This window comes from Chionomys nivalis, chromosome 13, assembly GCF_950005125.1.
Source record: "Chionomys nivalis chromosome 13, mChiNiv1.1, whole genome shotgun sequence".
NCBI classification, from domain to species: Eukaryota; Metazoa; Chordata; class Mammalia; order Rodentia; family Cricetidae; genus Chionomys; species Chionomys nivalis.
The window spans coordinates 39,269,016-39,282,713 of record NC_080098.1 but is presented as its reverse complement, the minus strand read 5'-3'; the positions used below and the strand labels follow the sequence as shown (position 1 = coordinate 39,282,713).

Genomic DNA, 13,698 nt, shown 5'->3' with positions numbered 1-13,698 from the left:
AACGACAAAGATTACCGCATATCGTCTAAAGGTCATTTAGAAGTTTGGAAAATAAAATCACAAGGGACAGCTTAAGGGAAGTGCAACAATGAACTATTATTTTAAAAATTTATATTGTAAAAAGACTCGATTATTACATGAAAGTTATTTTTATTTTAAAATATATCTCTAGCATATTAAAAAGAATCCTCCCGTTTTTATTTTTTATATACCTTTAGCAGAAGACTACAGCTAACGTTTTGTCTTTGGTGAGTAGCTGTTTGTCTCACTTTATTTACTTGGTATTGGATATTTGTCAATGTCATTTCATATCTACAGAAAATTCTTACGCTCTATGGAGGTAGTGAATGTGTGTGCGTCTCTGCCGGAGGTCACATGACAGTCTCATCCTATTTGGTGGAGCAGCTTGACTTTTTTCCCCCTTGCTTTTGGTGATGGTTGTGAGTGCAGAAGTTGATTGACAGATGCATGCCAGAAACCCCCATTCTCCTTTTCAAAGACAACATATGATGGATTGCGATCTCCCAGCGCAGCAGGACACGGGGACCATGCAAGCTGTAATTGGTCAGGTATGGAGTCAGCCATTTCTCAACTCCCCCTTTTCCACAAGGGTCTCACCATATGATTCACATAATTCATATTTACTGTGCCATCTTTCTATCTGCGTCTTCAGCTACCTGCCAGTGTAGTGCTGAAAGTGCGAAAGGCAAAAGGCGCCCATTAAATCAGGCTAGGAAAGCTGGGCTGGAAACTTCAGTGCGATGCTCTTAAACAGAAACCAAAACAAAACCACCACCAAGAAATTCAAAGAGCATAGCAAATTTATGACTTGGGCAGTATATGAAAAACTTTCATTTTATGAATTTATTTTTTTTTCTGCGTAGATTGTGATCTCTGAAAGAAATGAAGTATGAGAAGAAAATAAAGTGCCATGCTTCCTAGGCAGTAGTGACAATTCTTTATTGTGCTAGTCAATATTTTTATTTGGATTGTATTCTCTCTCTCTCTCTCTCTCTCTCTCTCTCTCTCTCTCTCTCTCTGGAAAATATAAGTACACAGATACAAGTGCCTTTACTTCTAGCCCCGGTGGTGTGTGACTGAGCCTGGGAAATGGAATGGAGTAGTAGCCGTTGCCTGCTCTGCTGCAGAGGGGCAGGCTGCAAATTAAACACCGCCACAATCTGAAAGGTCCAGGTGGCCTGCCCGTGCTTCCTAATGCAATCCAGCACACCGGCTTTAATAAACAGCTCTATTTAGTTCCTCCTCTCTGTATCCAGGGAGGTGAACTGGTCTGGGGCTGCTGTGATGAAATGCCAGAAGGATGTCTCTCAGAGGCCTCACAAGCTGATTTTCAGAGCTTTGCTGCTCTGTCGTCTTTGTCTTCCAAATGGGTCAGTGAGTCCTGCTCTCTGTGTCTGATGCTGTCTGTTAAATAGGTACTTTATGTCTGTGCTTAAATGTTTGCGTCGTAAGCTAAATGAGAGGAGGAGAGGATCGCTGTCTTTTCATTTGCCTTCTGATAACCAAAGTGCTGAAAGGAATAGCAGTGCCCTGCTAGAGGGAGGGTGATGGGGGTGGGGTGCGCAAAAAAAAAAAAAAAAAGGAATCTATACAGTTTTTCTTTTAAATGTGCTTTTCGCTAAATTTTTCTCTAAGTTCTTTATGCTTGCTTAAGAATTGTTAACTTGTAAATCAGAATGTGGTTACGAATATTTATGAACTCTAAAAAGTTTTAGGTCTTTTCTTTTTTTGCACACTTTCCAGTCAAGGCAAGCTGGTAAGGTGAAGACATAATATGTACTTGCTGCTTGTTAATTGCACAGTAGTGATAAACCTTATTCTGTTTTCAAACAAATTATAGCAAAGCACTCCAGGAGGCTGAAGGCACATCGCTTATTAATACCAGCACATCTCATAATGCATTTGTAGATGGAAAATGTCAGCTATATAATACTATATTTCCACACGCTTACAGTATTTTAAAAGAAGCCTATGGTTGTTTGAACAGAAAAAAGAATCATTTTCAACTTTGAAGTTTTTTTTTTATTCTGTTGGCATCTTATAAAGTGAAGACTGTGTTCATATACTTGTCAGGAGAAAACATGCAACTAATTCTCTGTACCGCTGATACCTGCTCTATTTATTGTGTTTGCTGACAGAAAAGTATACCAGTTGGAGCCCAGATAATTTTGTTATGGGGAGTTAGGTAAATATCTGCTAAAGGAGATGAGGTTTGTGTATATGATTAAAATTTGAACCCACGGCACCTGTCTCATCCTGTTTAATAAAACTTTTCTTCAGTTGCATATACTATTTCTCCATGAGCTAGTTATGGTGCTTAGGACTGGGAAAAATTACTCTGATTTCCTTTCTGTACTTGTTTCTAGTGAAAAAAATCAGAAGGAATACTTTTAGTTTGTTATTTAAGTTTTTTTTTTATTGGAAATCAATTGTAAGAGTGTATACTTTTTAAATGCTGAATTATGTACCGTTAAAGATGAACCGGTGTGTATTTTACAGATGCAAGCCTTCTGATTTGTCAGGGTTAAGTACCTGTGCTTATTCCTTAGCTGTGTTTTGTGTGTACCCCAGGAATCTCCTAAGGTCTGTATCCAGAAGCCATACTAATGCTAGTGACTTGTTATGGATACTTTGTAAATCATTGCATTCAAATAGCTACATTTTCTGGCATTATTTTTCATAAAGTATTTGTTTCTTTTAAAAATTAATGCTTATTCTTAAGATAGAAATTATAGAAGTGGTTATCTTGAAAATGATATGAATTTCAGTGCTCAAAGGCACACCCTGGAATATTCATTTTTTAAATTTAAAATTGAAGCACTATTGAAAGGGAAGGGGAAATACCATACAGTCTTTCATGTATACCATAAAAATCTAAATTGATCCATACTTACAAAGACAAAAATAGAAGTAATCAACACTTGAAACTGATTCATTTTAACTATTACAGCACAGATAACAACATTTTTTTTTTGCAACTGATTGTTTGTAACACAAGGAAAAGAAAAAGGAAAAAAAAATTACTTTGCCGTCCCTCATAGCCAGCAAGGAAGGCTTTGTTTCCAAGTCCTTGAGTAAATATCCTCTAACACCTACTCAGCAGGTGTGGGCAGTCCCCTCTGATAATGCAAATGTTTGCTCCTTCTAGAATGCATATTGGTGTTTTTATTTTTACCTCTCCTCTGTTCTGATTCTTGTTTCTAAATGGCTTTGGCTTGGAGAAGCAAATAAACAGTTTCAAGCTATGTTTTTCACTCAAAGTACTAAATGGCTCCCATGAAATATGGTCATTTTTGCTTTTCTTTTTCATTCAGTTCTAGGACCAAATGTGTATGGTCACTTCAACTGAAGGGAAGATCAGACCTTTCTGCATTTCTGGGCAAGATCTAGCTTGGGAGAGTTCTGGCTTCACACAGCAGATATTGCTCATATATGCCTCTCCCTCAGGATTTTCCCTCCCTCAAGCAAGCAATTAAGCAGTCTAGACGTGGAAGAACAAGCTCTCTGCCCAGTATATCAACACCAAGAAACTCGATTCATTCATACAATTTTCAGAAACCAAATCAGATTTTTGATAGTAATTGTCTGTAGCAAGCTCCCTAAACCCTTGTTTCAAATATTGGGTTGTTATCCTTCTGATAGTTTCAAATAAATTCGAGCTCAGCAGTTAAGGAGGCTTTGACTCATGGGTTCCAATTATCATTTAAAAACGAAGGCTTAAATATCCACCTCTCATGGTCATTAAATGTTTACTTCATCTGTTCTCTTTTGTAGACCTGTGATTGTGAGTGACAGACGAGTCCATCAGAATTGCAGCCTGTTTTTACAGTTTTGCTTTCTGTACATCTCATAGAGACTGGTCACTCTGTCTAATACTCTTGGCACTTTATTCCCCAGAGAAACTGGCATGTCTACCATCCTGATGTGCAGCCCTGAGGGCCTGGGCTGCAGCGCAGGTCCAGTAGATGCTGTGTTATATTAAATACTAAAAACAACACATAAGTTGAATTAGATTTCTTTAAAAGTGTTTTTTAAGCATATTTAGGAATTTGCCAGTAATGGGAGAGAAAGAACCAAGTCATGGGTGCAATTCCAGAGACATGGCTAGAATGAAGACACCAACTGCTGTATATTCTCATAATATTAGAAAGGTATTCAAAAGCATTTGCAGTTTTCCTTCCTTATAAAATAGAGCTTTTTTTTTTCACTTAGAGTTATACAGTTTGCCGTGTTTCACAGCTGTACATTAGAAGCGCGCGTTAATAGCTCAGAAAGGCTGGTGTCTCTGTGTGTCCTGTATTTGACTTGTGGTTGTGCGTACTCTCTCACTTTTACTTTCTGGTGATAAAACAAGTAAGAAGTTGTGTTTTAGTATCAAAACAATTAAAATACAGATTTATTCACATCCTTTCTTGTTCCAGAAAATAGTCAATGTAATACTAAAAATAATCTGTTTATCTGAGCCACATTCAAGCTGCCATGAGGTCGAGGTTGCCTAGGGAGAAGATTCTAGTAGCCAGTCAATGTCATGCACGCTGTCATCAGTCTTCTTAGATCGAATTTCATGCCAAATATATACAGTTTTAGCATTGGTACTTACCTAACCCTGTCGTACACACGTGGATCTGAATGACTTTTTCTGAAACTGATATATTGCTTCAATAAGTGTATACATTTCAGGATGTGAAATGATTATTGCTCAAATTTAGTTGAGAATACACTTCCCATGGTGCTTTAGGTGGTTAGTGTTTTAGTAAAATACAATTCAATTGTAAGATTTTCTTAGGGTACAGAATGGTGCTAGATTCACTAACTTGTGTTATGTCCTTATTGATGTCAAACTCTTCATAGTGTACGAATTTAGATGCCAGTTTAATGCTACTTAGATGATTCTTATCTGGTGCTCTTAATTTTACTGTCTTTTGAATATTTTAAAATTGATGTGGGTTTGTAAATTATGAAGTCATCTCATTGGTGCAGTGATAATTACATGAAATAAGCATGTGAAGGAACGTTTGTGGTGAGCTGCCTGTTAAATCCCGAGTAGCAGCGGCTGGAGGCCAGGGAAGGGAAGATGTTTGCCTTGCTGTGCAAACTGCACATTACTGAGCAGTTTCAAACATCTTTCTCTTTTTGGCATCAAAATTAGCTTTGAACACATCTGCAAATGTGGACAAACGCTGCTCTTCAGCTGCATTGTGCTGTTTGAGCTTTTGCTTTTGCCTAACATTTGAAAGAGCAGAATTAAAGTGGGAAATAAAATGCGAAGATAAAAGGATCAGATGCACAGAAACAATGTGGGGGAAAGGTAAACATTGGCCATAAATTGAACATAAATAGAAAATATAAATTATACCACTTTTAAATTAAATTTCATTTATTAAAAAAAAACCTGTATAGCTGTTCTAAATCGGAACGGAAGCCAGCATTACTGTTTGATTTCCCCATTTCTTTCCTTTTCTCTTCCTCCCACGCCCCTTCTTTCCTTTTTACTTTCCTTCCTCCTCTTAATAGATCTACTGCGTTCCAGTGAAATAGACAACAGCTCAGGACTTGTTTTTCAAGCACGTGGAAACAGCTCTATTGAGCCACACTGCCTTGAGTTCTTCTGAGATTACGCTGGAGACTTGTATCAGTTTTAATTCTTGTGCATCTCTTCTGAGTCTCGCTTTGAGGATGGTATTCAGAGGAAGGCACCAGCGTCTCATTTCAGAAGGCTCCGTTTCTCTTCCCATCGTTTTCTTATTCTTACAATCCCACAGTGTGAGCCAACGATGGTGAACGTTGCTTAGTTTTTTTTTTTTTTTAAATATTTATTTATTTATTTATTATGTATACAATATTCTGTCTGTGTATATGCCTGAAGGCCAGAAGAGGGCACCAGACCCCATTACGGATGGTTGTGAGCCACCATGTGGTTGCTGGGAATTGAACTCAGGACCTTTGGAAGAGCAGGCAATACTCTTAACCTCTGAGCTATCTCTCCAGCCCCCGTTGCTTAGTTTTTACCTGATAACTTCATTTCCTTCATAACCTAAGCTTGTATTAATTTTATTTATCTGCATAAATGAGCACGTTGTTATTTCAGAGTTAACATTTTGTAAACAAAAAAAACCCTGAAATAAATAACAGCAGAAAGATGACTGAAAGCATCTTTAATTATTTATATGAAAGAAAAATTTCTAGATTGTCTTTAGATAGTAAGATACTTTATTCTTACACCCAGCTGGTCTTTGGAAAATAGCTTTTTTTTCCACTAGCTTTAAATCTCCCATGTGATAGGAAGGACTCTTTCCTCACCAGACAGATTAGCTGTTGATATTGGGTTCAGATTCCAGTGAACTGCAACACCACTGTCTTTGGCAGCCTCTTTCTAACTAAAGGATCTGGGGTAGGGGGTAAAAAAATCAACAGAATAAATCTCACCTATTTTGAGGGGTAGGTTACTTCTGAGTAAAGATGTCCCCATGTAATCACCAGCGCTCCATTCGTAGGATCAAAGATGCAAACAAATGAGAAGGATAATTCGCTCCAGAGCGTTGCTCTGGCATCTGCTCTCTCCTTTCATTGTCTTATGCCTGTCAGCCATTCTGTTCTTTCCCACTGTGATCCAGAGTCAGAGTAATAAGTAAGAAATGAACAGTGAATCTTGGTGGGCTGCCCAGGTAGGAAGGCACCAGAAGGAGAGACAAATGCTAAAGAATAGCAAAAAAAATCCCAACACATTTGCTACCTTAGTGGTTTTTGTTATCTCATAATTTTAGTTCAGCTGACTTTGTAACTGAGATCATATTTGGTGAAAACAATTTAAAAAAATAAAATCTCCAAAGGGAAATTGCAGGTAAACAGCTCTCCTTTCCTGTTTCTGGCATACATGAATGTCAGAATTGAAGAACACTGTCAGACATCCTTGGGACATTTTGACGTAGTTTGACAAGTGTTCAGAAGCTCTGAAGGAGCAACCTACCACAGTGAGTGTTTCTGAGGCTTAATTTTGTGTCAACATTGCTTTTTACATGAATAGTTAGGAACTATTTTAAGAAGAAAATTTATTTCTCCAGTGCTCAGAGACATAAACAGGTGTATTTTGAAAAGCTTAGATGTCCCTTAAAATAAAGATTTTTAACATTCATCAGAACTCAGGCAAACCCCTCTGAAGAGAACAAAGTGCATGATATTTAGAGAGTTTAAGTTTCTCTTTAAACTTTAGAGGTTTCAGTGCAGAATTCACATCTATGGTTTTTTGTTAAAATGCATTAGTTTCAAGAGAAGCAAGCATTATATAGAAACAGAAGTTTGGATACCAAGAGCCTCAACAATATTGAAGATGTATGGGGAAAAAAATTTTTCAGTGCTATTTCTCTAAAATTGAAGGCAAGCATGGACAAGAATTGAGAAAAACACAAAAAGCTAGACAAACAGCCCTGACAGAGCTTGGTGATTTTGTAAATCTTACCATAACACAAGATCGTAGGACTCCTTCAACTTCTCCTCCAAAAGGTTGAGAGTTGGGACAAATGTAAAACGCTGCTTAATGTGCACGAGTAAAGAAAGAACATCAAACTCATTTCACTTAGTGTCAGTCCTGACGATTCATCATTGCCGTCTGGGCCAACTGTGGTCTCTGGGCTGAAACAATTTTATCCATTTTTTTTTTTTTTTTTAAAAACAGAATGTTCCAGCTTGGATCTTATATCCTTAGGGTTACGATATTGAATTCTGAATTGGGAAACTTAATCTTGCAGCCAGATTTGACAAGATGCTGGTTGAATGGAAAGCACAAGTGATGATTGGGGGGTGAAGTGCCCCAGGTCAGAATTTGGGAAAAATAGGAGGTTTTGTAGAAATTTGGCTGCAATATAAAAACTCCAAGTTTGAACATTTCTATTTTTTTTTTTTTTTATGTAACAGAGGTGTCCAGAGTCTTAAAAGTAGATTTCTGCACATTCCTTTTCTCAGGTTCAAAATGTTCTTCAAAAGAGTGGACTTTAAGTATTCTTGGATTCATTTCTTAGCACATTTCTGATGCTGCTATTGCAAAAGATGCCTAGAGTTATAATCAAAGGCTTATGGGAACAAAGAAAAACGTGCTTAAATTCAAAACAATCATATTCGTTCTGTTGTAGAAAATTAATATTATATTCAAGAGTTAAAATTGTGATTTCTTTATGGAAAACATTTTGTATGTGTGTGATTGAACATATTTAGATTTCTAATTCCTAAATATAAAAATTAAACAGGTTCATTTGGCAATCCAGTTAGCACACACACTCAAGCACATGCACACACATATATGCGTACACACACGCACACATGAACACATACATGTGCACCACACACACTAAGGACTTTTGAAATGCTTGATTATTTATTTAACTTTTAATTTTCTGAAGGTGTTTTAAGTCTCTTAAATTTAATATATAAAAAACTATATTAGGTACATACTTTGAAACACTCTTCTCAACTAGGTTGTTGAGGAGAATGTAGAAACAGCATGCAAGCTTTCCAAGTTGAAATTTGAACACACCGATTTCTAGAAGCAAAAGATAATGACGGTTCCACTCTCTCATAAAATCAGGTTTGTCTCCCAATACATATCTATCATGTAGCTGCTTCCTACAAGTGCTGAAACATACAAGTTGGGGTTGTTTTCTCTTGTCTGTATTTCTCCTAAATAGGGAGAGAGGGCACAGCATCACAGTGATACACGGTTTAGATACACACAAGATTGAGATGAGCTACCTAAGAAATTATTTAAGAAATTATAAAATAAGGACGGAATAGAGAAAAGCATATAGCTTAATAAAAGCAATAAAAAGAAATTATAAAATAAAGCATACTTTTGGGAAACAGGTTTAATAAGATGGAACTATACAAATTGGAAAGCAAAGTACGTTTTATTTCCCTCTCTTCAAACTATTATTCACTAACAATTTTTATCTCTCTTTCTAGAAATCTTCCATGTATATATCAGCATAGAGAATATTTGTGCTACCTGAGTACATTCATATTTTACAGAGTTCTGCAACTTATTGCATATATTTATAAGCATATATTGATACTACATATACTTAAAAATAGAGCTGCATTTTTAAAAAAGACAAGATCTCCTGGAACTCTGTGCTCTTGCCTCAGTCTCTCAAAAACCTGGGTCCACAGGCATGTGTTACCATGTCTGGCTCTAAATCTACATTCTTTTCTGTAATATTCCATTTTCTAGATGTTCAATACTTTCTTGCTGAGCACCCAATATTTAAAAATAAGCCTTCTTACCAATTAGTGTAAACGAATGTGTTTCAGAATCTTCTAAGTTGGTTTGCTTTTCCAAAAGAACTCATACATGTGCCTTGCTAAGAGATAGTGTATTAGTTGGGGTTACTATTGCTATGATGAAATACCACGACCAAAAGCAAGTTGGGGAGGAAAGGGGCTATTTTGCTTATACATCTACATTTCTGCTCATCATTGAAAGAAGTCAGGACAGGAACCCAAACAGGGAAGAAATCTGGAGGCAGGAGCTGATGCTCAGCTTACTCAACCTGCTTTCTTATAGAATCCAGGACCATCAGCCCAGGTATGGCACCACCCACAATGGGCTGCCGTCTCCCTATCAATCCCTAATTAAGAAAACACCGTATAGCTGGCTCTTATGGAGGCGTTTTCTCAGTTAAGGTTCTCTCCTTTCAGATAACTCTAGCTTGAGTGCCAAGTTGACATTAGTCCAGCCAGCAACTGACCCCTTGTCAACTCAAAACACAAACATGTCACCAACAAGCCACACCTTTCTTTTCTTTCCTTTTTGTTTTGTTTTTGAAGCAGGATTTCACTGTGTGGTATAGCCCTGGCTGCCCTGGATCTCACTCTGTAGACCAGGCTGGAATCGAAGGGGTGAGCCACCTTTCCTTCCTTACTCATCCTCAAGAGCTCACATTAAAAACATAAAGAACTTTAAAAGCCCCACAGTCTTTTTTTTTTAATGTTTTCTTTATTATTTATTATGTGTACAATGTTCTGCCTGCATGTACACCTGCAGGCCAGAAGAAGGCATCAGATCTCATTACAGATGGTTATGAACCACCATGTGGTTGCTGGGAATTGAACTCAGGACCTCTGGAAGAGCAGTCAGTGCTCTTAACCTCTGAGCCATCTCTCCAGCCCAAGTCCCACAGTCTTTACAAATTCAAACACATCAAAATTTCAGTCTCCTTAAAACATCTTCTCTCTAAAACTTCAAAACCTTTTTTAAAAGTTCAAAGTCTTTCAATTGTGGAGTCGATAAAGAACCAAAATTAAATTAAAAACCGTTGAGAGGGAAGAACTAGGACACTTCACAATCTGAACCAAGCAAAACCAAACTCTAACAGTAGAAATAACTGAATGTCCAATTTTTTGGGGTTCACTCACTATCTTCTGGCTCCTTCAGGGAGCATAAGTCACTTCTCCAGTTCTGGCCTCTGCAGCACACACACCTTGTCTTCTAGGCTCTGGCTGGCTCCACTCCACTGCTGCGGCTGTTCTAAAAAGGAGAAAGACTTAAGGGGAGAAAGACTACTTAAGGAAATGGCTCCAGAAGATGTGGCTGTAAGATATTTTCTTAAGTAATGATTGATGGGGTGGGGGTTAGTTCATTGTGGGTGGTTCCATTCCTGGGCTGGAGGCTCTGGGTTCTATAAGAAAGCAGGCTGAGCAAACCAGTAAGCAGCACCCCTGCATTGCCTCTGCGTTAGCTCCTGCCTCCAGGTTCCTGCCCTGTTTGTGTTCCTGTCCTGATTTCCTTCGATGATGAACAACCACGTGGAAGTGTAAACATGATAAATCCTTTCCTTCCCAACTAGCTTTTGGTCCTGGTGTTTCATCACAGCAATAGTAACCTTAAAAAAGATAGATGACCAAGTGTAATATTAAAAATGAAAGATAGGGGGCTGAAGAGATGGCTCAGTGGTTAAGAGCACTGACTATTGTTTCAGAGGTCCTGAGTTCAATTCCCACAACCACATGGTGGCTCACAACCATCTGTAATGTGATCTGGCGCCCTCTTCTGGCATGTGGGCATAGATGGAGGCAGAATGTTGTATACATAATAAATAAATAAATAAATGTTGAAAAAAATGAAAGGTAGATTAATGGCATTGGTTCTCAGCTGGATATGTCTTGACTCTAAAACCAGGCTAGCTACTCCTCTGACCACACTGCATGCCATACACTACAACATGGGCCCCACTGCTCCATAGTAAGATACACAATGGTGCTTCCAGCGTTTGACACAGTGAGTGTACCTAGATTAGTGAGTAGAAGACAACAAGCAATTCATGGTAATGGCTGCCAGTTAGATTCCTATTTTCTATATTTCATTTTGTATTGGGGCAATCTTTCACCCCTCTTATGCATTGCATAATACAGTTGAGAGAAGACTGAACCAAAAATAATCAGAATTACTATTTGAATTCTACTAACTTGGTGTTTTGATAAGTAGGCAAAATGTCTGCTACTTGAATACTTAGGAGAATGTGTTAGAAGTTACGGTTTACATTTCTTTTAGGGTATCTGTGATTGTGGATCTTAATCACGTTATTTCAAGTACATGAAAAAGGAAGAAAATTTGGAAATGAAATCTTCTATTTAGTGGTATTGCGATATTTTATTTATATCTTAATAAATAAAGGTTGCCTGAAGATCAGAAGGTAAAACTAAGCCACTAGAGGCTAGGCAGTGGTGTCACACACCTTTAATCCCAGGATTTGAGAGACTGAGGCAGACGAACTCTGTGAGTTCAAGGCCACCCTGGGCTACACAAAATCAATGCAGAAACAGATTCAGGTGGTGGTGGCTCACACCTTTAATTTCAGTATGAGGAAGTCACGACTTTAATCCCAGCACTAAAGGGGAATATAAAACGGGAGGAATATAAGGCTCAGCTCTGTCTGCAGTCGCCCAGCCTTGATAGAGGTAAGACTTTTCTAGTGGCTTGGCTGTTTTGCTTTTCTGATCTTCTGGCAAGTTTTACTTACTAAAACATAAATAAAATATCATTATATAGGGGAGAAGGACTCGTAGGGACTACTCATGACAACTTTTCCTGCAGAGATTCCTGGAAACTGATTTTCTGAACTGCCCACTGGAGAAATGTACAAGTTCCCCTCCTCTGTTCTCCCCCAGATGGCAGGATGAGTACTCTGGGTTTCACAAATCATCCTCACCTGTAAGCATCAGAACAGTTCTCCTCCAGCTCAGAGCAGGCTCTCAACAGCAAATCACAGCGCTGGCCTTGACACAGAGTTGGCAGCCACAGCTCTAGAATTCACTTCTCATTTGTGAGCACCTACATGCATATGGCTTACTCACATGGACACACGCACCTTTAGAAAACAACAGAAAAGGGTTAAATATTCAGCTGTCTCAAATCAAGAACACTAATGATAATCCGTGAACTAGTGAGCTGATGAGCTAGTGAGTACTTAGTAGGTGTGAGACACTTTGCAACAACGGTTTAATCCTCAAGGAGGTCTGTGAGATAGATGGGTGCTATCTGGTTTACTTGACCAGGAAGCTGAGCCTAGAAGACAGTATCAAGTGGGCAATAAACGGCAAAGTTAGAATTCAGTATAAAAATGCTGGTATAAGGGTTGCTAAACCTTAATTATACCCAAAACCACAAAATGAAAGATGGCCTTAAACGCTGTCTATGGAAAGAGTAATGCTTAATATATGCTTACTTTAGGCACTAATTATGGTCCTTGCTGTTACCATTAAGAATTATGGCAATGTGACATCACTGAAGACTTATCTTAAATCAAATTTTGAAAAGCGGATTTATATTGTGCCATTTCAGTTCCTACTTCAATTCTACTTTTTTTGCACTGAATTAGATCGTGGGTTTCTTCTATTCTGCTTACCTCCTCCTACGTTCATTTTTTCCCTGTCAATGGCACCTTAAATATTGGTGATCCTGATGGTAGGTGTGGCTGAGAACATAATTTCTCTTCTCTATCTAGTAGTTTGAAGTTGTCACAAAACTTCAGTCTGTTTTGCATTTGCATTATAATTGTAGGATCTAAGAGAATTCACTTCCAAAATATCTCCTTTAACTTTAACTCATAACTTAATATTTTCAGACCCCATGAATACACAGTCAGAAAACAATGCAGCAGTTTCCTGAAATGATCCTCAACAAGGTATTTATTGCTTTGAAAGTTCACAAGGAACAGAAAGGAACACAGTACATGGCTTGTCTGTCCTTCCTTCCTTCCTTCCTTCCTTCCTTCCTTCCTTCCTTCCTTCCTTCCTTCCTTCCTTCCCTTGGCCTGTAATTCAGTGATGTATAATATATCTTGTGTCATGTCTGCCACATCTCCACACCCACTTCTCTCCTTCCGATGCCTGCTCTGAATCAAAGGGAAGGGATCTGGTCATGGTTAAGCTCTGATCTGCAGACTGATGCCATCTCTTCTAAGGACCCATCTGAGAAAGAAGTGGGACTGAGTTTAGCATGTGCATGAAAGAGCCTTAGATGGCAGAAGGAGCAGCCGAGATTTTGAGCGCATATATCTTGGAATTTTTCTCATCTGTTTGCATGTTTCTTCCCATAGTAGTTTTGGTGGCATTCTTCCTTCCCCAGATGAACCAAATCTTCATCAGGAAATACTTGTAAAGGAAATGTTGAATACAAAAGACCATGCT

General features: G+C 38.2%; 1 protein-coding gene across 1 annotated transcript in view; it reads left to right on the top strand.

Annotated features, from left to right (window-relative positions):
* Window positions 1-464: 464 nt before the first annotated feature.
* Pou6f2 (POU class 6 homeobox 2) overlaps window positions 465-13,698 on the top strand; it is a 468,024-nt gene continuing 454,790 nt past the window's right edge. The window contains exon 1 of the mRNA XM_057787835.1: window positions 465-569. Coding sequence (XP_057643818.1) covers window positions 465-569 — 105 coding nt within the window. The remainder of the gene's footprint in view (window positions 570-13,698) is intronic.